This window comes from Ornithorhynchus anatinus, chromosome 9 (assembly GCF_004115215.2).
Source record: "Ornithorhynchus anatinus isolate Pmale09 chromosome 9, mOrnAna1.pri.v4, whole genome shotgun sequence".
Lineage (NCBI taxonomy): Eukaryota > Metazoa > Chordata > Mammalia > Monotremata > Ornithorhynchidae > Ornithorhynchus > Ornithorhynchus anatinus.
The window spans coordinates 29,508,364-29,535,530 of record NC_041736.1 but is presented as its reverse complement, the minus strand read 5'-3'; the positions used below and the strand labels follow the sequence as shown (position 1 = coordinate 29,535,530).

Below are 27,167 nucleotides of genomic sequence, written 5' to 3'. Positions count from 1 at the left end.
ACGTAAAATGATCTATTCTTATTCTTCTAGACTGTAAGTTCCTGTGGGCAGAGTTTACCAACTCTGTTGTATTCTACTCTTCCAAGAGCTTTAGTAAAGTATCTGCCCACAAAAAGTGATCAATTAATACATTGATTGGTTAATTGATTCTGATTTCACTATTTGTAAATAATTTATAGGTCTCCCCTCTTAGACTGTAAGTTCCTTGTGGGCAGGGAATGTGTCTTGTGCTTCTGTTGTCCTTTCTCAAGTGCTTAGCACAATGCATCACTCTTAGTGAAGCTCAGTAAATTCCAATAATTCAATGAATCATCACCAATAGTATTTAATCAGTGTCTACTGTGTGCAGAGCACTATATTACATACCTGGGAGGTTAAAGTTAAAAAATGTGATCCTTGCACTCAAGGCATTGGCAATCAAGTTGGAGTTACAGACTTAAAATAATTACGGAAAAGAAGGGAAATAGAATGGTCAAATGGATAGGTGATTAAATGCTTTAAAAATAGCATATATGTCTCTATGAAAATACAGAAGTGGATGTAAGACACAAAAAAATAGAGTCAGTGAAAAAGATTGAGAAGGAGCAGCCAGAGAAGTAAAGGGAAAACTAGGAGAGAACTGTGTTGTAAAATCAAGGTTAGATAGTGTTTCTGGAAAAGGAAGAGGTCCACAGTGACAAATACAGGTGAAGCAATAAAGAGAATTAGGGCATAGTTTTGGCTAGAAATGGGTCATTGGTGACCTTGGAAAGGATGGCTTCAGTGATGTGGATAATGAAAATAATAATAATGATAATTATGGTACTTGTTAAGCACTTACTATGTGCCAAGCACAGTTCTAAGCACTAGGTAGATACAAGTTAATCAGGTTGGACACAGTCCCTGTCCCACAAAGAGTTCACACTCTCAAGGGATCAAACTGCAGAGTGTTGGAGGAGAGGAAGTTGAGGCAGCAGGTTTGTATACAACCCTTTGGAGGAGTTTGGACAGGAATAGGAACAGGGAGATGGGGAATGTGGAGGAACGCAGGAAGACTTAAAAACCATTCTTCCTACTAGTATTACTGTTCTTTCTCCTCCTCCTCCTCTGGGTGCCAGTGCTCTGGCAGGTTGCAGCTGTTCCCTGATGCAGTGCCTGGACTCCTGCTGGGATTAGAGGGAGTATTGCAGATGCAGTGACCCTCAATTTAGAAGGAGAATCCTCTGGGGTAGAAACAGGATGGGGAGTTCCTTTAAGAGGCTAAGACCAGTGCAGAACTAGATTTCCCCTTTGAACTGGCCACAGTGGGGAGCTGGACATAGAATAATAATAATAATAACAACAGGAACAATATTCTCTCATTCTTTTATGTGCAGACAACAGAAGCTCCAGATGAACTTTCACTTGGCTTTCCAAGAGCCAGCCCTAGAAACTGGAAATTCTAGAAACTGGACACTGTCATTAATTCAATCACTCAATGGTATTTATAGATTACTTACTGTGTGCAGTAAACTGTACTAAGCACTTGGGAAAATACAGTACACAGAGTTGGTAGACACATTCCCTGGCCACACGGAGTTTGCAGTCTAGAGGGAGAGACAGACAATATAAATGAGTAAACTATGACCATAAAAAAAGAGGCAGGGAAGTCAGCAAGAAGTCTAATCTGTTGGTTTGGATCCACCCCTCCCTCCCCCTCCTCATTGTTTCCCCAGGGAGAATCTGATTGGTGGGAAAATCTTCCTGTTGAATTTCCCACTCCAAGTGATGAAATTCACTCTGATTTTCAATGTGGAAAGTGGGAGTATAGTGGACACATAGAGACCACTGTATCATGTTTCTCATGGTAGCAGGCACTCTGTTTTCCAAGGCTCCTGACCACCAGTCCTGGGCTTTTTTTGTAGCAAAACCAAAAACTCATTCATTCATTCCTTTATTCAATAGTATTTATTGAGCGCTTACTGTGTGCAGAGCACTATACTAAGCGCTTGGGAGAGTACAATTCGGCAAGAGATAGAGACAATACCTGCACAATAACAGGCTCAAAGTCTAAATGGGGGAGACAGACAGCAGAGCAAAACAGAACAAAACAAAACAAGATCATCAAGATAAATAGAATCATGGAGATATACACCTCATTAACAAATAAATAGGGTAATAAATAATATATATTTATTATATATACTATATATTAGTACATACATATATATATAATAATATATACTTATTGGTCAGTGCTGAGAGGAGGGGAAGGGGGAAGAGCAGAGGGTGATGGGGGTGGGGAACTCCACAAAAAGGGATATCAGAAACTGGGTGGGGAGGGACGGAGAGAAGGGTACGCAAACTGGATGTGATCTCTGGAGTTTGGGATGGAAGGGAGAGAGGCTGGAGTTTCAGTTCATTTTGAAGTCCAATAATAAACTGCAGACAAGTGGGAGGGACAGGAAGGATTGGATCTGGCAGCTTTTTTCCTGCTTGCCAGTGCAGCTTTTTTCCTTGCTGAGAGCATAGGGGGGAAGCAGGGGGAGGTGAGCAGACTGGAACCCAGGCTTTCAGCTCCAGAAAAATTGGAAGTAAATAGATGGACCTGTCCCCATGAAAACTGGGAGCAAATGGGTGGTCTCTGGGGAGGCAAACCTGTGATGGAGGGAGTCCCAGTCAGCCAATCAGTCAGATGTATTTATTGAGTGCTTACTGTGAGCAGAGCACTGTACTAAGCCCTTGGGAGAGTACAGTATAACAAAAAAAGGGACACATTCCCTGCCCACAGTGAGTTTACAGTCTAGAGTCCCACCCTATCTCCTCCCCCTGCCCTGCCCCCATTTTGATAGCAGACCTGAAGTCCCACTTCAGGAGACTTGAGAAAGAATAGTTGCTTTGTAAAGTCACCTCTAAAAAAACTCCTTCTTGGGGAAATTGCCAAACAGGAGAATCTCAGTCCATGCCGTCGGATTAGCTTCTTGGGACCTTCCTCTGCTCCACCTGCCCCTCCTTCACTCCCACAGGGTATGAGGAGAGTAGAGGGCCCAGCAGCACTCAGGCACTTGACCAATAATAGGGGTCTGGTTGGCTAATAGAAGCAAATGAGCTCCCTCCCTTTCTTTCTCCCTGTCCCTCCCATAAAGGGATGTTCATAAAGGCAAAGGGTCAATATAAGGAGTGGATACAAGGTCATCAGGTTGTCCTATGTGGGGCTCACAGTCTTCATCCCCATTTTACAGATGAGGTAACTGAGGCACAGAGCAGTGAAGTGGTTTGCCAAGGACACACAGCCGACTAGTGGCGGACCGGGATTAGAACCCATGTCTTCTGACTCCCAAGCATGTGCTCTTGCTCCTATGCCATACTGCTTCTCTAAGCAGCTTGAGCAATCAATAAGCAATTTCTCATGCTCCATCTCCTTCCCCCCTAGAGTGTGTGTGTGTGTGTGTGTGTGTTACTTGTAGTACAAGAAGAGGAGAAAATGAACTGTGACTATTCTGTGAATACTCTAAAAACAGGACACAGACCCCCCAAAAAGCGTTCATTAACACCTGGGGACAGGCCAGCCCACAGTCCCGGCAGGAGCCCAGAGAATGGTGAGAAGCAGTTGGTTTTGGCTAAGAACTAGGTGTCATTAGAAAGCTGAACAATCAAAATGGGACAGTAAGGCTGCTTAGCGGGTAACCCAAAATGGGCCCATTCACATCACCCTGGGGCCTCATTCCCATCCTGCCTTTCTCCACCAGGGTGGGCAGGGTACAGATGATAGGCACCTGCAGCCTCCATAAAATGCATGGAAGGCTGTGGTGGCCCCTGTAGCTGTGACAGTTACTCCATGGGCTCTGTTTGTGGACTTGGGCCCACAAAGCAACTTTATTGTATTATACTTTCCCAAGTGCTTAGTACAGTACACACAGTAAGCACTCAATAAATACTATTGATTGATTGCTTGAGAAGCCTGGAGCTCTGGTCCCCTAGCCCTATCTGCTCTTTTGTTTTCCTTCTCTGGATTGATCCTTGTCTTTCGTATTGTTTTAGTGTTTTCACTGTCGCATCTCTTCTCGTGTGTGCGTTGGAAGTCCCTTGTCCCCCTTGTTTTAGTCTTAGATTGTGAGTCCCCTGAAGGTTGGGAACTGTGTTTGATTCCTTCCCATGTACCCTTTTCAGGGCTTAGTGCAACACTTTGAGCATAGTAAGGGCTTTATAAATACTATTGCTGCCACTATTATTCTACAAGACCCTATGACAAGACTGAGAGCATCTTTTTCTCTAAAGACTTAAGCTTGGAGGAAGGCCCAGGGGAGTCCAGCTGCACATGGGGAGATACAGGATGTTTATGTTCTCTAAAGGATTTAAAAGGCACCAAAGATGCCATAGTTCACAAGCGACAAGAAACAAGGTCAGGGTCTTTGTGATAAAGGACAAATGACGAATAGCAAGAGGGAGCTTGTGAGGGGCGGGCGGGGGCTGGGAAGCCTCTTCCTCTAAGGCTGGGGGAGGGGGTGCCTGTTTCAGGGGACACAGTTGGCAAGGCTGCATCTCTCTAACCTCAGAGCTCGGTAGGGGGCAATGAGGCTTTACTGTGACAGACTCCCCTCTCCACCCACATCCCCCGGGACAACAGCCTCCAGTTTTTGAGCAGAGGGGATGACCCCTGGTCGGGTACCTGGCCGCCGTGGCCGGAGCTTACTCTCCAGCTCCCTGGCTAGTGCAGGGGCAAACTGCCCGGCTAATGGCGCAGCAGAAACTATAGCTATCTTTGATTACACTGTATGTTATATAGCTCTGTGTTTAGCATATGGTAAGCACTTAAAAGATACCATAATTCTTATCACTAGCAGGACCAGCTGTCTCTGTAGGTCCCATTGCTTCATTTTGAGGGGAGGCATAGGGATGGGGGAGCAAGTTGCCTCAGGAGGGATGAGCAGACTGGGCAGAGCTAACAGGGCAGACCCTGTTTGAGATTTTTCCTGCTCCTCATTTTTTTTTGGTAGTGTTTGTTAAGCATTTACTTTGTGCTAGGCACTGTACTAAGTGCTTGGGTAGATATATGCTAGTCAGTTTAAACACAATCAATCAATCAATTGTATTTATTGAGCACTTACTGTTTGCAGAGCACAGTACTAAACACTTAGGGGTGTACAATATAGTAGAGTTGGAAGACACATTCCTTATCCACAATAAGCTTACAGTGTAGGGGGGGACATATGCTTTAATGTTAATAAATAAATTAAATTACAAATATGTATATAAGTATTGTTGGGCTGAGCGACAGATGAATGCAAGATACAAATCTTAATGCAAGGGTTGTGTAGAAGGGTGTGGGAGTAGAGGAAATGAGGACTTAGATGGGGAAGGCCTCTTGGAGGAGATGTGATTTTAATAAGGCTTTGAAGATAGGGAGAGTGAATGTCTGTCAGATATGAAGGAGGAGGTTGTTCCAGGCCAAAGGCAGGATGTGGGGAAAGAGTCAGCGAGAGAGATAAGATTGAGGTGAGTAGGTTGGCACTAGAAGAGTGGAGTGTGCAGACTGGTTTGTAGTAGGAAATCAAAAAGGTAAGGTAGTAGAGGGCAAGGTGATTGAGTGCCTTAAAGCTTATTTTGAGGCAGAGGTAGATGGGCAGCCACTAGAGGTTTTAAAGGAGTGGGGAAACATGGACTGAATGGTTTTGTAGAAAAATAATCTGGGCAGCAGAATGAAGTATGAACTGGATTGGGGAGAGCCAGGAGGCAGCATAGCCTATTGGATAGAGCACGGGCCTGGGAGTCAGAAGTACCTGATTTCTAATACTGGCTCTGCCACTTGTCGCTGTGTGATCTTGGGCAAGTCTCATCACCTCTCTGTGCCTCAGTTACCTCACCTGTAAAAAGGGGATTGAGACTGCAAGCCCCATGTGGGACAGGGTCTGTGCCCAACCTGATATGCTTGTATCCACTATGCCTGGCATATAGTAAGCGCTTAACAAATACCATAAAAAAAAGAGGCTGGGAGGTCAGCAAGGAGGCTAATGAAGTAATCAAGGTGGGATAAGATAAATGCTTGGATTAATGTGGAAACAGTTTGGATGGAAAGGAAAGGGCAGATTTCATCAATGGTGTAAAGGTTGAACCGGCAGGATTTGGTGACAGATTGAATATGTCAGTTGAACAAGAGAGATTAGTCAAGGAAGATGCCAAGGTTATGGGCTTGTGAGACAGGAAGGACAGTGGTACTCTCTACAGTGATGGGAACGTTTAAAGGCAGTGACAGGTTTTGTGTGGGAAGATAAGAGGATCTGTTTTGGACACATTAAGTTAGAGGTGTTGAATAAAGTTGTCTGGAAGGCAGAAGGAAATATGAGACTGCAGAGAAGAGGAGAGATCAAGACTGGAGATGTTGATTTCAGAATCATTTACATAGAGGTGGTAGTTGAAACCAAGGGACATAGACCAAGTCCCACACGGGGCTCACAGTCTTAATCCATTTTACAGATGAGGTAATAGAGGCACAGAGAAGTTAAGTGACTTGCCCAAGGTACTCAGCAGACAAATGTCGGAGGCAGAATTAGAACCCAGGTCTTTCTGACACTCAGGCCTGTGCTCTAACCTCTAGACCATGCTGCCCTTTGGAAGTTCTTGAGTCTGGTCGGAGGACGTGGGGAGGTGAAGCTGTGAGTCCAGGCCAGACATCTGGGAGGAGATAATGGCTTCACTCCTGACAGCTTGGGAAACCGAGGTGCATTAACAATCAACGAATCAATCATTGGTATTTATTGAGTGCTTAGTCAGTGCAGAGCACTGTACTTAGTGTTTAGGAGAGTACAATACAACAGAGTTGGTAGACTCCCTGCCCACAGTCTAGAGACATTAAAATGTCTTTAAATATGGATTTGTACATAAGTGCTATGGGTTAAGGTTGGGGTGAATATCAAGTGCTAAAAGGGTACAGATCCAAGAACACAGGTGATGCAGAAGAGAGAGAGAGAAGGGGAAAAAAGGGATCAATGCGGGAAGGCCTCTTGGAGGAGATGTGCTTTTACTAAGACTTTGAAAATGGGGAGGATGGTGGACTGCTATATAAGAAGTAGGAGGGAGTTCCAGTCCAGAGGGAAGATGTGGGAAGGGGCTGGTGGTGAGATAGATGAGATCAAGGCACAGTGAACAAGCTGGTGCTAGATGTCCAAGGTGTGAGGACTGTGCTGGAGAAGGAAATCGGCCATGTAACGTAGGAGTGGGTGAGCTGATTGAGGACTTTAAAGATAATGGTAAGGATGTTGGATGTGTTTGATCTATTTGATGTGGAGGTGAGGATTCTTGAGGAGTGAGGAGATGGGTAGCAGAGTGAAGTAAGGACTAGAATTAAGATCTGGACAGCAGAATGAAGCAAGGACTAGAGAGGAGGCAGGGAGGTCAGTGAGGAAGCTGATGCCGTAGTCAAGGGGGGATATGATAAGTACTTGGATCAACATAGTAGCAGGTTAGATCGAGAGGACAAGACAGACTTTAGTCATGTTGTGAAGGTAGAACCAACAGGATTTGGTGACCGATTGAATATGTCTTGGAGTAGCACTGGGAGGTGGAAGGGAAATAAGGAGGGGTGCAGATGGGTCAGAGAGTGGTGGTCATTCAATCATATTTATTGAATCCTTACTGTATGCAGAACACTGTACTATGCACTCGGAGAGTACAATTCAGCAACAAACAGAGACAATCCCTACCCACCAATGGGCTCACAGTCTAGAATGGGGAAGACAGACAACAAAACAAAGCAAAACAAGTAGACAGGTATCAATAGCATCAATATAAATAAATAGAATTATAGATATATACACATCATGAATAAAATAAATAGAAAAATATGTACAAGTGCTGTGGGGTGGGGAGAGGAGGTAGAGCAGAGGGAGGGAGTTGGGGTGATGGGGAGGGGAAGGGGAGCAGAGGAAAAGGAGGGCTTAGACTGGGAAGACCTCCTGGAGGAGGTGAGCTTTCAGTAGGGCTTTGTAGGAGGGAATTGTGCTGGATTGGCAGATGTGAGGACCGAGGACATTCCAGGCCAGAGGAGATAGGTGGGCCAGGGGTAGATGGCAGGTCAGGCAAGAACGAGGCACAGTGAGGAGGTTAGCAACAGAGGAGTGGATTGTGCGGGCTGGGCTGTAGAAGGAGAGAAGGGAGGTGAGGTAGGAGGTGGCAAGGTGATGGAGAGCCTTGAAGCCAATAGTGAAGAGTTTTTGCTTGATACGAAGGTTGAGAGGCACCATTGGAGATTTTTGAGGAGGGGGGTGACATGTCCAGAGTGTTTCTGTAGAAAGATAATCCGGGCAGCAGAGTGAAGTATAGACTGAAATGGGGAGAGACAGGAGGTTGGAAAATCAGAAAGGATGCCGATGCAGTAATCCAGTCGGAATATGAGTGAATATACTAACAAGGTAGCAGTTTGGATGGAGACGAAAGGGCGGGTGGTCAGAAGTAGAAGGTGGAGAAGGGGAAGGGAGGAATATGGCTGAGCAGGCAATTCCAGTCCCGAGATCCCTGGGCCTGCTGCTGTTGGGTCTTGCTGACAGGCTGCCTGGCATCTGGTGGCACTGGAGTAGGGATGGGTCCTTTAGACTGCCAGAGATTCTCATATCAGTCTGAGAGTGGTTGCTCGGGATTAGATGTGCTTCTTGCTTCCTGTGCAGAGATAATAATTACAGCATTTATTAAGCACTTACTGTGTGCTGAGCACCAGGGTAGATCAAAGTTTTGAGGTCAGGGACTGGCCCTGTCCCACATGGAACTTCCAGACTGTCTTATCCCGTGGTAAAGCTGGGGAAACCACATCCCAGAAAGGTCAAGTGGCTTGCCCAAGCTGGCGTAGTAGGTCAATAGCAGGGCAAGGATTTGATCTCAGGTCTCCTGACTGTCGGCCCCATACTCCTTCCAATAGGCCACGCTGCCTTGCAGCTCCCCGAGTGAATCACTGAGGGATCCCTTATCCCCTCTCTTGATTCAAGAGCCACTGTTTCCCTCCCAACATCGCTGGAAGCACAGATGCCTCTTTCAAGCCCTAGGACTCTGTGGGAGGAGCTGAGTTGAAAGAAAGCCGGGCATTCAAAATAAAAATAGTGGACATGAGGGGTTCTGGTGCCAAATCCATACCAGAAAGGGGACATGGCAGCTGAGCACCTCTTGCTCATGCTGGCATTGATGGCCTGAGGTCTGCAAGGCTCCTCTCAGAGAGAAGCAGGGAGCGTTGCCAGTGACATCCAGGAATAATGCCCCGTTGTGAGCGAGTCCGCCCAAGGACAGCCTCTTCCTCACGATTTTCTTATCTAGGGAGAGAAAATAACTATAAAATCTTTTCTTTTTCATCCAGTGAACTGCTTAGATCGGCATGTCCAAAGGTCCCCGGACAAAGTGGCTTTGATCTGGGAGAGAGATGAACCTGGAACCGAAGTGAGAGTCACATACAGGTAAAGCACTGCTAGCAGGAGTAGGAAAGCTCTTGTTTGCTCAGTGACAGAAGTCTTAGTTGGAATTTTCCTCTGATTTTAGCCTGCTTATCTGACACCTTCGATTTCTAGTCTGTCTGATTTAACTTCAACCTGTCCTCTTGGTTTCTTTCAAGGCCTAGAGAAAGGGTATGATGTGGTTGGGTGAGAGCATGTGTGGGTGGTTCCCTTTGCTCCAATAATACCTGAATAGCCAAACGGTAGATCTGACACCACCAGGGCCTTTCCCGGGTCACAAGCTCCCAGGTTCTGGGATGAATGGTGCCTGCCTTGAGGGTGGCCTTCATATTGAGGGCTATGGACCTTCTCCTCTGGCCACCTCCACTGCTAAGCTCTCCACAATAGACCCTGTGGGGAATTCTTAAGTGGTTTGTTCATATTATACTGATCACACTATTACAGCTAAGCCCTTATTGCTATCTCCTCCGTGCTCCTGATCCCGCACTCTTGTGGGAACTGAGTGTTCGGGTTGAGATCTTGTCATTTTATAGCCAGCTTTCCACTCCAGAAAGCACAGATGGAACAAGCTGAGTTGTTTCATAGGCCATCGGTGTGGACATTAGTACAGCCATATCACAATACTAAGAAGACAACAACAGCATCGAAGATGTCAGTCTTTGTTTTTAGGCTGACTTCCCTTTCTTTCCAGAGCCAGTCTGTTCAGTTTGTCCAAGTGCTGGGTTGGTCATGCTGTTACATCTCAGCTGCATTTTGCGAGAACACGTTCCCCAAAATAGAAGAATTTTTCAGTGGCTTTAAGCTCCACACCACTGAAGGATACATTAGGCAGTGGCTGTGGGCTTTGGTAGTCTGATTGTCAGTCCAAAGCTTTTGACAGCCCAAGGAAAAGCTATAGTGAGCATTTAAATGACTTGAAGGGTGATGGCTACCAGTGCACAATCATCCATGGGTGAGTCTTTCCCGCCACTTTGTTTTTGCCCAAAGCCAAGCTAATTCAAGTCCAGTATCTAGATGATACTGCACATAGATAGACCCCCACATCCCACCCCTTTGAACCTTATGGTGAAAGAGATCAGTCAGTGCAAAAAAAAAAAGTTTTGCTAGGTAACATTTGTGACAGCAAAAGGATCAAGAAGCAGCCTTGCTACAGAATTTTGACCTTCATCCCACTGTAGAGTGACTATATGATATTAACATAACAAATGTTTATGGCTAGGGAGACTTGTGAAGAACAGTCAACAGGCCATCATAATATATTGAGTTGCAAGCCTCACTGAGGTCTGCCTGTCCCTATCACTATAGCAATAATAATTATGGTACTTGTTAAGTGCTTACTGTGTGCCAAGCACTGTTCTAAGCACTGGGGTAGATACAAGTTAATCAGGGTGGACACAGTCCCTGTCCCATATGGGGCTCACACTCTTAATCCCCATTTTACAGATGAGGGAACTGAGACCCAAAGAAGTTAAGTGACTTGCCCAAGGTCACATGGCAGATGTGAGGCAGAACTGAGATTAGAACCCAGGTCCTTCTGATTCCACTAAGCCACAATTCATTCATTCATTCAATCAATCATATTTATTGAGTGCTTACTATGTGCAGAGCACTATACTAAGCACTTGGGAAAGTACAATACAACAATAAACAGTCACATTCCCTGCCCACAATGAGCTCACAGTCTAGCGTCAGGGAGACAGACATCAGTACAAATGAATAAAATTACAGATATGTCCATAAGAGTTGTGGGACTGGGAGAGGGGAAGAGCAAAGGGAGCAAGTCAGGATGATGCAGAAAGAAGTGGGAGATGAGGAAAAGTGGGGCTTAATCTGAGAAGGCCCCTTGGAGGAGATGTGCCTTCAATAAGACTTTGAGGGCAGGGAGAGTAATCGTCTATTGGATTTGAGGAGGGAGGGCATTCCAGGCTAGAGGCAGGTTGTGGGCCAGGGGTCAGGTACAAGACAGGTGAGGTTGAGGCACAGTGAGAAGGTTAGCACTAGAGGAGTAAAGTATGTGGGCTGGGTTGTAGAAGGAGAGAAGTGAGGTGAGGTAGGAGGGGGCAAGGTGGGGTAGTACTGTAAAGCCAATGGTGAGAAGTTTTTGTTTGATATGGTGCTGAATGGGCAACCACTGGAGATTTTTGATGAGTGGGGTGATATGTCCCGACATTTCTATAGGAAGTTAATCCAGGCAGCCGAGTGAAGTATTAGTACTACTTACCTGTCCCCTTTAGGTGACTTCCCCAAGATCACACAGCAGAGAAGTGGTGAGGCAGGGATTAGAACCCAATTCCTCTGACTCCTGGCACACGCTCCTTCCACTTGTCCCTGCTGCTTTGGACAAAAAGATGAGGTCCTAGAACCCATGCAAGGGAATTGATTAGAGCAATGGTGGTTTGCACAGCTCCAACCACACTCTTCCCTGTCAAAAGTGTTCAGTTTGGGATCCAGAGTACCCCAAGTAGGTAGGTGGGCAGGAGTGTAGCACATTTCAAGAGTGTGCGATGGAACCAGGAGTCTCCTAGAGCCCTCATTTGCCAGCTACTTTTCAGGATTCCAGCTGAGCCTGTCTGCCAAACAAGATGCCATACATGTTTCTTCCTCTGTAAACCTTTCTCACTGATTGTCTAAGCCTAACAAGTATCCTTCTACTGTTAGTCACTGAACCATCACCATGCCTCCTCCTACCTCACCTCCCTTCTCTCCTTCTACAGCCCAACCCAAACACTCTGCTCCTCTGGTGCTAACCTTCTCAGTGTGCTTTGTTCTTGCCTTCCCCACTGTCGATCCCTGGCCCACATCCTACCTCTGGCCTGGAATGCCCTCCCTCCTCACATTCGTTAAACTAGCACACTTCCCTACTTCACAGCCCTACTGAAAGCTCACCTCCTCCAGGAGGCCTTCCCAGACTGAGCCTCCCTTTTCCTCTGCTCCTCCTCCCCTCCCCATCACCCTGACTCCCTCCCTCTGTTCTACCTCCCTCCCTACCCCACAGCTTTTGTGTATGTATATATGTACATATTTACTGTTCTATTTATTTACTTTATGATATGTATATACATATATCTATAATTCTATTTATATTGATGCTATTGATGCCTGTTTACTTGTTTTGTTGTCTGTCTCCCTCTTCTAGCCTGTGAGCCCATTGTTGGGAAGGGATTGTCTCTATTTGTTGCTGAATTGTACTTTCCAAGCGCTTAGTACAGTGCTCTGCATGCAGTAAGCATTAAATAAATGTGATTGATTGAATGAATGAATGAATGGATGGATGGATGGATGAATGAATTAACCCCCACCACGGTGAGGTTTGAGGCACGCATTGGGTCAGGACTTGTAATTAAAACCTTGTGGTTCCTCTGAAACTAGCGGAAAAAGCTGACTCTTTTTAGAAATAAGCAAACATTTGAGGGCTCAATCCAGCTAGGTATGTGCTGGTATTTTTAGCAGTATTACTTCCTCGTAACAATAATAGTGAGAATAATCAAAGAAGCATGGCCTAGTGGAAAGACCATGAGCCTGGGAGTCAGAGGAACTGGGTTCTAATGCCAGCTCTGCAACTTGCCTGCTGTGTGACCTTGGGCAAATCACTAAACTGCTTTCTGCCTCAGTTCCCTTATCTGCAAAATGGGGACCCATTACTTGTTCTCCCTCCTACTTAGACTGTGAGCTCCATGAGGGACTTGATTATCTTGTATCTACCTCAGCACTCAGTACAGGGCTTGGCACATCAGAAGGGCTTAACAAATACAGTAATTACTATTATGATGATGATTATTATTATTAGTGGTAGCAGTAATAATAATAGCAACATTTAATGAGCATGACTTAGTACAGTGCACTGTATTAAATGCTTGGTAAGTACAGAATAAAGAAGTGATATATTCCCCATGTACAGGGGGAGCATAAGGGAACAAGGGGAATATAAAAATATTTACTGGAAGACCTGGATTCTAAATCTGACCCACCATTTGTCTGCTCTGTGATCTTGGGCAAGTCACTTCACTTCTTTGTGCTTCAGTTACCTCATCTATAAAATGGGAATCAATATTGCGAGCCCCATATAAGGCATGAACTGTGCCCAACCTGATTAGCTTGTATCTATCCCAGCACTTAGTTCAGTACCTGGCATAGAGTAAGTGTTTAACAAATACCATAAAAATTGAATATACAATTGAATAGGCATGTTCAAGAGTGCTGAGAGTGGGGATAAATAATTTTGTAAGTGTTAGTATAGGCTGATGGGCTTATATGCTCTAGGGTGTTAGGAAATTAATCAAGGAGTTTGTTTAGAGAAGGTGAGATTTTAGAGAATTTTCAATCAAGCAAGCAATCATATTTCTTGAGTGCTTACTGTGTGAGGAGCACTGTACTAAGTGCTTGGGAGAGTACAATATAGCAGATCTGGTAGACAAGTTACCTGCCCTATAGGGAAAGTTGTGGTCTATCTGATTTGGGAAGAGAGGGAGTTCCAAGCTGGGAATATCATGTGAGCAAGGAGATGGGTGGATATGGGAGAGTCAACAACAAGGAACAACTAGAAGGGTGGCTTGGGCAGAGCATAGAGAGTTGGTTGGGAATAATAGGTGAAGAGTAATAATAATAATAATAATGTTGGTATTTGCTAAGCGCTTACTATGTGCAGAGCACTGTTCTAAGCACTGGGGTAGATACAGGGTAATCAGGTTGCCCCATGTGAGGCTCACAATCAATCCCCATTTTACAGATGAGGTAACTGAGGCACAGTGTACAGATATGTAAAGTTGGATGAATTGATGGAAAGCCCTGAAGCCATTTGTAAGGATTTTATATTTGATGTGGAGTGACACTGAAATCTAATGGAGGATTTTGTGGAGAAGAGAAATGTGGGCCTAACATTATTCCAAGAAGACAATCTTTGCAGTATAAATTGGAGCAGGAAGAAGCTGAAGCCAGGGAGACAAGGAAAGAGACTGATGCAAAAATCTAGTCATGATATGACCAGAGCTTTTACCAGGATAATAATTTGAGTGGAGAAGAAGGGGTAGATCCTGGAGATGTCATATTGGAAAAACCAGCAGGTTTTATAAGAATCTTCAATGGTATTTCCTCATCTGTGGTGTTTATTGAGCACTTACTGTCTGCAGAGAACTGTACTAAGCACTTAGGAAAGTACAATATGCAGAGATGGGAGTCATGTTCCCTGCCCACAATGAGCTCACAGTCTAGAGGGAGGTGACAGTGTAGAGGGAGTTTACAGTTAGTAGATTGAATGTGAAAGTTGAAAGACAGTAGGTACTCGAGGATGACACCAAAGTGGCAATCTTAAATCCAGGGAAGATGGTGGTATTATAGGCTGAGATGGAAAAGTTAGGAGGAGTGGGTTTAGGAGAAAAGATGAAAAATTACGTTTTAGACAGGTTGAGTTTGAGGTGCTTACAGAATACCCAAGTGCAGATGTCCTATAAATAAGAGGAGATATTAGATTGCTGGTCAGATGAGAGCCCAGGGCTAGAGAGATAGATTTGGGAGTCATCCACATAGAAATGGGAGCTGAGGCCATATAAGCCTGTGAGCCCCCTGAGAGAGTGAGTGTAGTGTGAGAAGAGTAGGGGATCCAGAAGTGAACTGAGGCAACTGAGAGGTAAGAGGATGAGAGAGAGAAGAGGAGTCACCTAGTGAATCTGAGTGGGCAAAGAGGTAGGAGGAGGACCAGGTTGGTTTCGTGTCAGCAAAACTGAAGCCTGAGAGAGTTTCAAGGAGGAGGGAGTAGTTTTTTTGGGTTTCCCTTATCAGTGGGCCACAGGCCAGGTCATTGTATAGTTTCAGGTTTATCTGTCCCTATTAGCCTCCAGGGTGCCTACTCTGGGGCCCTGGCTCTGAGCCAGGAACTTTGACAGCTCCCCTTGAATGGCAGCTGGATTCACATTGGATCATGCTAACCTTGATTTGCTTAGGACTTGAGAAGTTGTGGTGGGGTGGCAGTGTCTGCCCATCTCTGTTAATTCAGTTGATAAGGAACAACTTTTGTCTGTTTCACCTGAACTCCAGAGCCCATCCGCTGACCCTAACTTCAGAGTCACAGCCAGTTCTGCTCAGGGATTGTTCTAATTTAAGGAGTAGGTCAGAGGTTGGCCACAGTCCTGTTTTATTCTCTCTGCTTGGGACAACCCATCCTCTCTGTCCCAGAGTGCAGTGCTACTGTGGGGTTAGGATATATTTCTATTGTTGATTTGCTAGGGCCTGGAATGCTCTCCCTCATCAAATCCGACAGACAATAACTCTTCCCCCTTTAAAGCCTATTGAAAGCACATCTCCTCCAGGAGGCCTTCCCAATCCAAGTCCCTCCTTTGCTCATCTCTCACTCCCTCTGCATTGCCCTGACTTGTTCTCTTTGATTTCTCCCCTCCCAGCACTTATGTACATATCTGTACATATCTGTATTTATTTATTTTTTATTGATATTTGTCTCCCCCCCGCCCAGACTGTGAGTTCATTGTGGGCAGTGAGAATGTTTGTTTATTGTTGTATTGTACTCTCCCAAGCACTTAGTACAGTGCTCTGCAGATAGCAAGCACTCAATAATTACGATTGAATGAATGAATAGGAAGAGCACAATGCCAGTCACTGCTGATGTTCCCAGCCCTTAACCCCCAACTTTGCTCCTCTGAAGGTAACTGGGTTCTGGAATTAGGTTCACCTGCTGAGACTCGAACTGGAATCCATGCCTTGGAGTCCTGGCCATGAACAAAGTTTCAGTCAATATAGTCAGTGATCTGTTTCCCGCCTCATCACTATATCTAGCCTTATGAGTGAATGAGTTCTGCATATAAAACTCCTGAAGGACTTTCCAATGTGTTGCCCCCCTACCCATCCATTTACTTATTACTCTCAATGCCCCCATAGGAGAAAGTGGGTGAAAGTGTGCAAACCACCCATTGTTTTCTTCAATTCCTTCTTCAGGTTCTCAATCCTGAGGCCCGAACCACAACTATAGTTTCCAATAAGGGTTTCCATCACAACCTTCATAATCACAAACACACGCACTTTCTGGGAATTGTTTGGAGGGTTGAAGTTTTCTAGGAGGCAGGAATAAAGACTTAGCTGCAAGACCAATATGGTCCATGGAGGACAGAGTGAGTAGTACATCCTGGGTCACTGTGGGGTTGGGGGTGGAAAAGGGATAGTTTGGGGTATGAGGGTAGGTGCCCAGGGGGGCAACCAGCCTACAGTTTCTCCAAGGGCCTCTATTGATTAGAAGGTTCTTTCTGCAATCTAACCTAAATCTCTTTCACTGAATTCTACCCCTGCCTTTCTCCCTTGACTCAGGCTTAGTATAATAATAATAATGATGATATTTCTTAAGCACTTACTATGTACCAAGCACTTTCTAAGTGCTGGTATGATGACAGCTCACTGATTCCCACATACGGTTTCTCTGTACTGATCCTCTGTGTTCTTCTTGTCTCCAGCCAGTAAGGATTCTTTGGATCAGAGCGGGGGTGGGTGGCCAGAGTGTTGTAAGGGAGCAGAAGGCCTATAGCTAGGCAGCCAGAAGCAAGCAGGAGTGAGAAAGCTGCTGTCTTCTGTCCCACAGGGAACTTCTGGACATCACGTGCCGCCTCGCCAATATTCTGAAAAAACATGGGGTGAGCCGTGGGGACAGAGTGGCCCTGTACATGCCTGTGTCTCCTTTGGCGGTGGCAGCCATGCTGGCTTGTGCCCGGGTCGGGGCTGTGCACACGGTGATCTTTGCTGGATTCAGCGCCGAGTCTTTGGCTGGACGAATCAATGATGGTAAGCACAGCTGCGGAAGCAGGGAAGGGTCACGGTCCCATATAAGGTAGGACTGCATCCTCCCAAAAGGCCATGTGAATGCCCACAATGCTAGGCCACTGGGAACTTCCTGTTGGGGTGGCTGGAACATCTAGGAGCTGGAACTTATGTGATCGAGAGTCTCGATCCATCAGTCATAGTATCAGCACCAGAGGGACATGGATTGAGCACTTAACTGAAAACACTGTTCTTGGTGCTGGGAAAATCCATTCAACATGGTGCCTGGATTACAGGGCTCAAAGACTAAAGGGGAGAGGGCACAGGCTAAAGGTAATGGTACAGAAACAACATCAGTAATGATTCCTGCCCATTTATGTCTGGAAGGGACATTCTCCATCTTCTCTGTCTCCTTACTGACTCAGGAAGCTCTGGCCTGGTCCCAAAGGCCACATCCACTTCAACCTTGTAACTGTGATGGCAACTAATTCTGACCCTGGGCTCCTGCCGGTCAAGAGTTCACTTTTGTGGGTCCAGCTTGTCTGTTCCCTATCTGCATCAGGTACTGCATTGGATGCCTTTATTTTTAGTGTCTGGCCTCCTTCCACTTCAGCTCCTGCCTCCAATTTCCACAGCTTAGAAGTGGCACCTATGGTGGGAGGGACTTGGGGTGAGGGACATGTGGTGGCAATCATCCTGGACAGATTAGTGCTTAGAGGACCTCCCTCTCTGCCAACTGAAGAGATGTTCTAAATTCCCATTCAGCTCAATGGCAACACCATCTACACTTGCGTGCTGATGCACACATCTAATGGCATATATGTCTGCGAGGGAGATCTGTGAAGGCTGTCAGTGGCTACCTATCAAGGGGGCGAGATAGGATATCTAGAGGCAGAGCTCTGTAGCTGGCCCCTCCAAAACTCCCTTCTCCCCACTGGAAAAGTGCAGGCTCCCAGCCACTTTGCAAAATGTCCAATTCCCACTGGGATAGTATGAACCTGGCTTGTGGGGAATTTAATAGTAATACAATCATGATAATAATAATAGTAGTAATAATTATTGTGTTATGGCTTATGTGCTTATTTTGTGCTAAGTACTGTGGTAGAGAAAATCCAATCAGGTCAGAAGCAGTCCATGTCCTGCATGGGATTTACAGTCTAAGAGGGTGGGAGAATAATCACTTAATCCTCAATTACAGCTGAGGAAATTGAAGCCCAGATAGGTTGATTCTTTAAGGTCACACAGAAGGCAAATGGCAGAGACAGGATTAGAACCCAGGTCTCCACTAGGCCACACTGTGTATATGGCCAGTCCTCCTGGCTTGGTTGTGAAGTGGGTGTAAAGGGGTTTAGTTAGAGAAGCCGCATAGCCTAGTGAATAGAACATGGGCCTGAGAGTCCGAAAGACCTAGGTTCTAATTCCATCTCTGTCACTTGTCTTCTGTGCCATCTTGGGCAATTCACTTCACTTTTCTGTGTCTCAGTTACCCTCATCTGTAAAATGGAGATTAAGACTGTGAGCCCTATGTGGGACATGGACAGTCCAACCCGATTAACTTGTAGCTATCCCAGTACTTAGTATAGCATCTTACACACAGTAAGCGCTTAACAAATACCATTAAAAAAAAGCAAGAGGGAGCCCTGACTCAGTGGGTTGAGCCCCAAGTGCTTAGTACAGTGCTTTGTACTCAGTAAGTGCTCAATAAATATGATTGATTGATTGAAGAAGCAGGGCTGGGAGTCAGGAGAATTAGATCTTGACCCAGGTGTACTGTCAAATGGCTTTGTGACATTGGGCCAGTCACTCACCCTCTCTGGGACTTAATTTCTAAATCTAAAGAATGAACAGAATCATACTTGCTCTACCTGCCTTCAGGGGAGTAATTAGGGAGGAGATGGGTTAACTGCTGAGAAAAAACTTTGGGCAGGAAAAGTGCTCTGAGAATTCACTCATGTTCCAGCCATCATTCCTTTCCTTCCTCTCCCCTGCAGCTTCTTCTGCTTTTCCTTGGAGAGTGAGGCTGAGTTGGCCCTCAGGCTTGGGCAGAGCCCAACTCATCCAGTCAGAATGGTGGGTGGAGTTTGGTGCAAGCAGTGGGGATGAAGCCCCCAGTACTGAACCCAGAGATCCTCATGCAAGAGAGGCTTTCCTCAACTTCTCACTTTTTACTAGTGCTCACACTAAGCTCTGAAAACAGAGCCTCTTCTTGTTTGCCCTGTACAGTAGTGTGCAGGGCCAAAAGGGGACAGGGAGTGAGGGGTTAGGAAGGGAAAATGATGGGGCAGGGCTAGAGATGCTGGTGGGTTCCCTTTCATCCAGAAGGTCCTTGAAAAGTCCAACTATACAAGTCACTCCTTGCAAGATTGGCGAGTTCAAGAAGGACTGGGACATTTGTGGCTACAAACAAGAGTATCAGGTCAGCCACAGTCTCTGTCCCATATGAGGCTCACAGGTTTAGGTGGAAGAAGACCAAGTATTGGATCCCATTTTACAGATGGAGAAACTGTGGTGCAGATAAGTTAAGTGACTCGCCCATGGTCCCACAGGAGGCAAGTGGCTAGGTCTTGGTCCCATAGCATTGACCAAGTCTGCCCTGCTGGGAGCACAGCACTGCACTAGCTACTGGGGCCAGGTGGGGATTAGAGAGCCAGCAGTCCCTGCCCTCGAGGAACTAATGGACAGTCAGCGTGAAGAGCTGGGCCTCCCATGGTTCAGAGAGAGAGATAAATGGTCTGCAATAAGCACAAGGGAACCAGAGGAATCTAGGAGGCCTGCAGTGGCAGGAGAATGGGTGACCTGAGATGGGAGGCCACCAAGGGAACCCTCAGAACTGCCCATCTGTAGGAGACACTGACCACTCTCCCAATCACCTCTGTCAGCAAAATGCAAAGTGGTCATCACTGCCAACCAGGGCCTGAGAGGAGGCCGAGTCATTGAGCTGAAGAAGATAGTGGATGAAGCCGTAAAAAATTGCCCTTCAGTCAAGTGTGTCCTGGTGGTTCAGAGGACAGACAACAAAGTGCCCATGGGGAATCTGGACATCCTCCTGGAAGATGTGAGTCTATTCAAACAGGGTAGCTCCCTAACCCTATCCCTAACCCTAACTATAACCCTAACTCTACCAAACCTTAACCCTGACCACAACTCTAACCATACCAAATCCCGATGATAATAATAATAATGATAATGGTATTTGTTAAGCACTTACTATGTGTGAAGCACTGTTCTGCTAATGCTAACACTAACAATACCAAATGCTGACTCTAACTATAACCTTAACACTAAGATAACCTTACCCCTACCAATCCATAACCATAACCATAACCCTAATCATGATTCAAACCCTATCAAACCCTTACCATAACGCTAACCAAGACTCTAACTCTACCACACCCTAACCCTAACTCTAACCATGACTCTAACCCTATCAAACCCTAACCATAATCCTAGCCATGACTCTAACCCAATAAACCCTAATCCTAGCCCTAACCCTAACCTTAGCCCTACAAAACCTTAAACCTAACTCTAACCCTACCAAACATTAACCCTTATCATAGCCCTACCCTAACCATGACCCTAAACATTCCCCATCAAAAGAGGGGTGAGATCTGCTTCTTCTTGGCTTTTAGAGTGGCACTGAGGGATTCCTCCTCAGGCCGCCCCCAATATGTGTCTGAGGGTGGGACCAAGGTGAGAACCCAGAAAGATCTCCAGGGAACAGCACCTAACAAATCCCTGTCTGTTTTTGTCTTTCCTATCAGGAGATGACCCAAGCAAGTGCAGTGTGTCCTCCCGAGTCCATGGACAGTGAAGACATGCTGTTTCTGCTTTACACTTCAGGGAGCACAGGCTCACCAAAGGGGCTGGTCCACACTCAAGCTGGATACTTGCTTTATGCTGCTCTGACCCACAAGGTGGGCCTGGGGTGGGGCTGGGGAGAGAATGGCTCAAGAAGGTTTTGGCTGCTTATAGCTGTGGGCTGGTGTGAGATTCATGGGTACTGATCTCTTTGCAAGTAGGTAAAACAGAAATGAAACTAGACTGTCCTAGAGGCTTGGGGCTGGAAAGACATTAGGCCAAGACTGAAAGACATCAAGCTGGGTATTAGATTGAACATGGAGGATGAAGTATGTGCTGTGGAAGCCCAGCCCAGCCACTGAAGTTTATGAAGCTGCCTGTCGGCCCTGGCTCCTGGGAAATTTGTCCCACAACTCCTATGAGGCAGGCAAGAAGACACTTCGTGGGAGGGCAGGGGGAGACACTCTTAAAGTTTGGTATGAGAACCCAGTGGTTAGTGAAATCAGCTTACAGAACTAGCTCTACTCCCCCCAGCCCTGCCCCAACTGCCTCCAGGGTCTTCCCGAAGACAGGTTTGTACTTGCCTATCCAGGCCATTTAGTAACAGGCCATTCTTGCCTGACTGGAACTGGGGGTTTCATCTGCAGTTGGGCACTGCCTCTGTCTTGTCTGTCCCCATCTCACAGCCTATTCCAAGTTCCCAGTGGGGTCTGCTGCCAGAGGCTAGAGAAGGGAATCCTACCTCATCTCAGGGGCCTCATTCCTGGCTTGCTGGGGGTGAGCTGACTGGATGGCATCTCCGGGATTGCAAAATGGGCTGAGGGGAGGGCCAGCCCCTAGCTCATCTCAGCTGCTACAGCAGCAGAAATGCTGCCCCAAGTAGGAGCATGTGACCCCAGAACACTGCCCGAGAAACAGAAGGTGAAGCTCAGACTTCATAATCAAGAAACTCTGAGGCCTCTAAGCCTTCTTACTCCTGCTTCACCATCTGATCCTCAACCCTGAGTCCCACACCCCCTCAACCTCAACCCTGGGAGAAGAGATAAGGTTGGGGCTGACCAGCCTTGTGTGAGGAGTCATGGTTAGCTTTGTATCTTAGATACACAGATCACATGAGAGCAGGAACGGCAGCCTCCTCCCTGCAGTGAGTCCTTGGTAATCATTCAGGTCATATCTCTCTTTGTTCCCACAGCATGTCTTTGACTACCGGGAAGGGGATGTGTTTGGCTGTGTGGCAGATATCGGTTGGATCACGGGACACACTTACGTGGTATATGGGCCACTCTGCAATGGAGCCACCACAGTCCTGTTTGAGAGCACTCCAATATACCCAAATGCAGGTGGGTGCACAATCTCTGGGCGAATCCTGTCATCGCAGGAAGGGACAAGGCCAAGGGAGGCCAACAAGATCAATATCCCTGGGCTGGTGGGGGCAGGGTGGCGGAAGCCCTCAACCCCAAGAGGGCTGGGGCTATTGTCCCAAAAGCCCCAGTGGTGCTTTTGCCACTATCTGGGTGATCCACCTCCATGCCATCCCCACCAACCCCTGTACAGCCCCTCCACACCACCCCGCTTCCATCCTGATAACCTGAGCTGGCACCCCTCCTGTTGGTCTTTTCAGTTAAAATGAATTGGTTACTTCAGGGCCAGAAGCTATTGCCTTCCTTTCCCTGTGTGACTGCATGACACGTTTGCAGGATTAGCTTTGTTCCAGGCCCTGGGAGGCTAAAGAACCTGGGAGATAAAAATCAACTTGGGACATTTTGCAGGTCGATACTGGGAAACTGTGCAGAGGTTAAAAATTAACCAGTTTTACGGTGCTCCCACTGCTGTGCGACTGCTACTGAAATATGGAGATGATTGGGTGAAGAAGTATGATCTGTCTTCCTTAAGAACTTTGGGATCAGGTGAGACACTCTGAAAAGTACAGACTCAAGTTCAACTGTCCTTTAATGCAGAGGGCTTGGAGGACACTACACTGGGTAAATCCCCAGACCTTGGCCTCATCCCATTCCCATTTCATCCTCCCCATCTGGTCCTATCCCATCCCCATCCCAATCCCAATCCCCTGTCCCTTTCCTGTCCCATTTCTATTCTGTTCCTAGGGGTGAGAAGGATGACCCCAGAACCACATTGAACTGTGATCAATAAGTCAATCAATCAATCAATGGCATTTATTGAGTGCACAGTTCACATTCCTTCCAGAGCTGAGGGGACTCCCTTACCTGAGATTATCAGGAATCCTCTTTGGCCTCACTCTGGTTGCTGGTGCTGCTTTCAGGGTCAGGGGTCGGGAGATTAGGGATGGCACTTTCTCAGATAGTGAGCATCCCCTACAGAGGAGGGCTGGAAAAAGCTAGGAAGCAAACCCGGTTCTGTTGTCCTGGCCCAACTCTGCATGAGGACTTAGTGAGTCAGAGTCTAGGAAAAGAGGATGCAAAATCCAAGCCTCTGGGAGTGAGCATCACACTGTCTACAGCTCCCCTACGTAAAACAGAACAGCCACAGCCACAGCCAGCAGCTTCCACAGAGAGCACAATGCTCCCTCTGCCCTCCCCACAGTTGCGCTTGTGAGCCAAACCCTCCTTGCTGGGCACTGAGGACAGGCACCCGGATTCCTCCACCCAATTGTTGTCCAACTCCGTGGCCAGGAGAGACTGCGGCCGGAGTGTGCTGCTCCACCACTAGCTATTGCATCTCCAAAAGTGTCATCCAGCTTAGTGCCCTGCTGGGGAAGGGGCGCAAAAGAGAGCTAGTGCCCTCTATCCCCAGTCCAGGGTCTCTCTGGGGTTACTGCAGGCCAAAGTGTTGTGAGAGAATTCTCCTGGGGCCAGATTCTGCCCAGGCTAGCCTCCCCTTAGCAGGGCTGGACAATGCAGAGGCATGTCCCAACAAGCCTTCCACTGACTCTGCCAAGACCCAGGATGCTGTGGGGCCTGGCCAGCCTGGAATACATCAAGGCAGTCCTCCAGGCCCCCCACTGCCTTCCCCTGAGGAGGGGCCTGGTGAGACTCAGTGGCCCACAGGTCTGCCAGTTCCACTTTCCACAGATGTCCAATTTGGATGGGAGTCTGGGCCTGGGGAGAGGTCAGTAGCCTTGGCCCTCAGGCTTCATTCCATTTCATGTGCTTCTTTGGTTCCAGTCGGAGAGCCAATTAACCAGGAGGCTTGGGACTGGCTGTACCACGTGGTGGGAGATGGCCGGTGCACACTGGTGGACACCTGGTGGCAAACAGGTAAAAAGGCTAAGTGGAGAGTTGTGCTCTGTAATTTTTTATTATTTTTATTTTTTATACTAATTTATTATTATGTATTTACTTTTTTATTTATATTAATGAGTGTCTCCTCCTCTAGACTGTTAGCTCGCTGTAGGCAGGGAATGTATTCTTGATTCTATTTATTGCTATTGTTCTTGTCTGTCCGTCTCCCCAGATTAGACTGTAAGCCCGTCAAAGGGCAGAGACTGTCCCTATCTGTTACTGATTTGTACATTTCAAGCACTTAGTACAGTGCTCTGCACATAGTAAGCACTCAATAAATACTATTGAATGAATTAATGTATCTATTCGTTGTTATAATGCACTCTCCCAAGCTCTTAGTACAGTTCCTTGCACACAGTAAACTCTCAGTAAATATGATTGAATGAATGGAATGAAATGCTCAGAAAAGTGTCTCTGGCCATGAGTCTCTCCTCTTCTCTCTTGTTTTCCTGTCTGGTCTCAAGTTACAGGAATAGGAAGGCGTGGCCTACCCAAGATATTCCTGGGGATGATGGAAGGGGCTGCTGGTGGCATTTCCACTTCCTACCTCCTCTAAGGGTGGGGAGTGGAGGGGCAGGTCTGGGACCTGACCTGGAGTCCTGGGACCTCAAAGGTGCCAATTGAAACAGTAAGAAATTGGGAAGAAGCCCAGAAATTGATCTCCTTCCATTCAACTCAGCTCAGTTCAGCTCTGCCCCTTCTGGGGCCATGTCACTTGATCTCCAAGTAGAGATATTTCTGCTTTTCAATTTTCCCTCTGGAATCCCCCTTCCCACCCTGCCTCATTTCACAACCTGGAAGACAACATATTGGGTGGGAACCAGAAGAGTGTCAGATCTACAGGACCTGGCACCTCTCTCAGGACAGATTAGGCTTTTTTTCAGAAAGCTGAAAAGACTGATCCCAGAACCACAGCAGCCCACGTTCCTCTTCAGAGACTGGGGGAGTCCCTTGCATGTGGGTGGTGGGACACTCTGTGGCTCTTCTCTGGATGCTGGCACCTCTCTCAAGTGTGTTGACTGGCAAGGTGCCTAAGTGTGAGCTTTGTTTGTGGAGAAGAAAGCTCTGCCCTAAGGAGCTGTCTCCCAGAGGCACTCTGCCCCAAATCTACTTCCCTTGCTGATTTAGCCTGCCGTTTTTCCCATTAGAGAAGGGTTTGGACATCACCTTTCTAGCTTGGACCTGAAGGGGGATGAGATAGGCAGGGGAGGAGCCCAATTCTGTGATTTTAGACAGTGATGGGCCCTGCCCCTATCAGTCTGAGGGTCAGTGTGGGGGATGGTTGCAGGACGTCAGGGATGCTGGAGTCGAGCATCCATCTTGATCTAACCCCAGGACTGGACTCCTCCACGAGATTCAATTCTCCCCTTTAGGGTGTGGAAAGCTGAGTAAGCAAGAGCAAACCACTATCCAGTAGGCATGGGAGGAAGACCCTGCCAGGGGTATATGTAATAGCATTGATTAAGTGCTTACTGTGTGCAGAGCTGGGAAAAAATATCTAGGTAAGAGATACCACTATGGTTCTCAAGGGGTTCACAATCTAAGATTAAGATGGGCAGTGGTTTGTTGACAGGCACAGCTGAGAAAAAATATCTAGGTAAGAGATACCACCATGGTACTCGAGGGGTTCACAATCTAAGATTAAGATGGGCAGTGGTTTGTTGACAGGCACAGTGGGAAAGGTGAAATAATATAAATTCAAAGGAACCTAAAAGATAAAGTTCAGAGTCTGAGTACAGTGGTAAATGGGCCTGTTAAGAGCTGCTAGGTGCTACCATCCAGGTCATCAAGAGTCCAGTCATATCAAAATCTTTCCAAGATTCTGAAATGCTTAGCAGCTGCATGCTACCACTTCTTAAGTAACCATGGCCCCTCCTGCACAGGGCATGTCAAGAGCAGGGGTCCTGCATGGCGTGATGGAAAGGTAACAGGGGTTGCTGGTACGTTCACCAGGCCCTGCACCCCCAACGGGCCCCCGTTGCTCAGACTCCGCCTTCTCTCTGCAGAAACAGGGGGAATTTGCATCGCCCCGCGACCCTCAGAGGAGGGTGCCGAGATCCGTCCTGCTATGGCCATGAGGCCCTTCTTCGGGATCTCCCCGACCTTGATAGATGAGAAGGTGAGTTGAGGCTGGGCTCCAGCTAGGAGAGGATGGGTCCTGGCAGGGTGTGTGTGTGCGGAAACCTTAGAGGAGACAAATGGCTCTAAGCCAAGGTGTTCTCAGAAAAGGCTGGGCCTTTGGAGAAGTTTTCATCCAAATGAGAGCACGCCCATTCTGTTTGCAGTGAAAAGGGATGACTGCTTTTGGAGCGAAAATCCACAAATGAATAATTTCCACTCAGCCTGTCACTCCAGGACCTGGTTGGGAGGGGTGGGACTGTGCTGATGCCTTCACAGTGCACTACTTTTTCCTGATGAGTCTGTATCCTTGTGTCTCAGGGAAAAGTCATGGAAGGTGGGAACATCTCTGGTGCCCTGTGCATCTCCCAGCCTTGGCCTGGCATGGCAAGAACCATCTATGGAGACCATCAGAGATTCATCGAAGCATACTTCAATGCCTACCCAGGTCAGTCTTGTCTTATGCAGTCGAGTCATTTCCAATCCATAGAGACACAACAGACACATCTCTCCCAGAACACCCTGTTCTCCATCTGCAATCATTCCAGTAGAATATCCATAGAGATTTGTTGGTAAAAATATAGAAGTGGTTTACCATTCCCGCCTTCCACACAGTAAACTCGAGTCTCCACCCTCAACTCTCTCCCATGCCACTGCTGCCCAGCACGGGTGAGTTTTGACTTGTAGGAGATTGCTTTCCACTTGCTAGGAATGGAATGGGTAGGCCTCTGCATGACTCTCCCTCCCGTAGCCGAGACTGGTAGAGTACTGGAAACTCTCCAGGTGCCACCCTGAGAGGATAACCAAGTCAGTAGGGTCATGGAAATACTTCTGGATAGGCCAAGAGCTT

General features: G+C 47.0%; 1 protein-coding gene across 1 annotated transcript in view; it reads left to right on the top strand.

Moving 5' to 3' along the window:
• ACSS1 (acyl-CoA synthetase short chain family member 1) overlaps nucleotides 1-27,167 on the top strand; it is a 59,653-nt gene that overhangs the window by 15,005 nt on the left and 17,481 nt on the right. Inside the window, exons 2-10 of the mRNA XM_029071649.1 lie at nucleotides 9,296-9,392; nucleotides 16,966-17,165; nucleotides 20,021-20,196; nucleotides 20,903-21,055; nucleotides 22,132-22,279; nucleotides 22,709-22,846; nucleotides 24,083-24,175; nucleotides 26,206-26,318; nucleotides 26,639-26,765. Of these exons, the coding sequence (XP_028927482.1) occupies nucleotides 9,296-9,392; nucleotides 16,966-17,165; nucleotides 20,021-20,196; nucleotides 20,903-21,055; nucleotides 22,132-22,279; nucleotides 22,709-22,846; nucleotides 24,083-24,175; nucleotides 26,206-26,318; nucleotides 26,639-26,765 (1,245 nt within the window). The remainder of the gene's footprint in view (nucleotides 1-9,295; nucleotides 9,393-16,965; nucleotides 17,166-20,020; nucleotides 20,197-20,902; nucleotides 21,056-22,131; nucleotides 22,280-22,708; nucleotides 22,847-24,082; nucleotides 24,176-26,205; nucleotides 26,319-26,638; nucleotides 26,766-27,167) is intronic.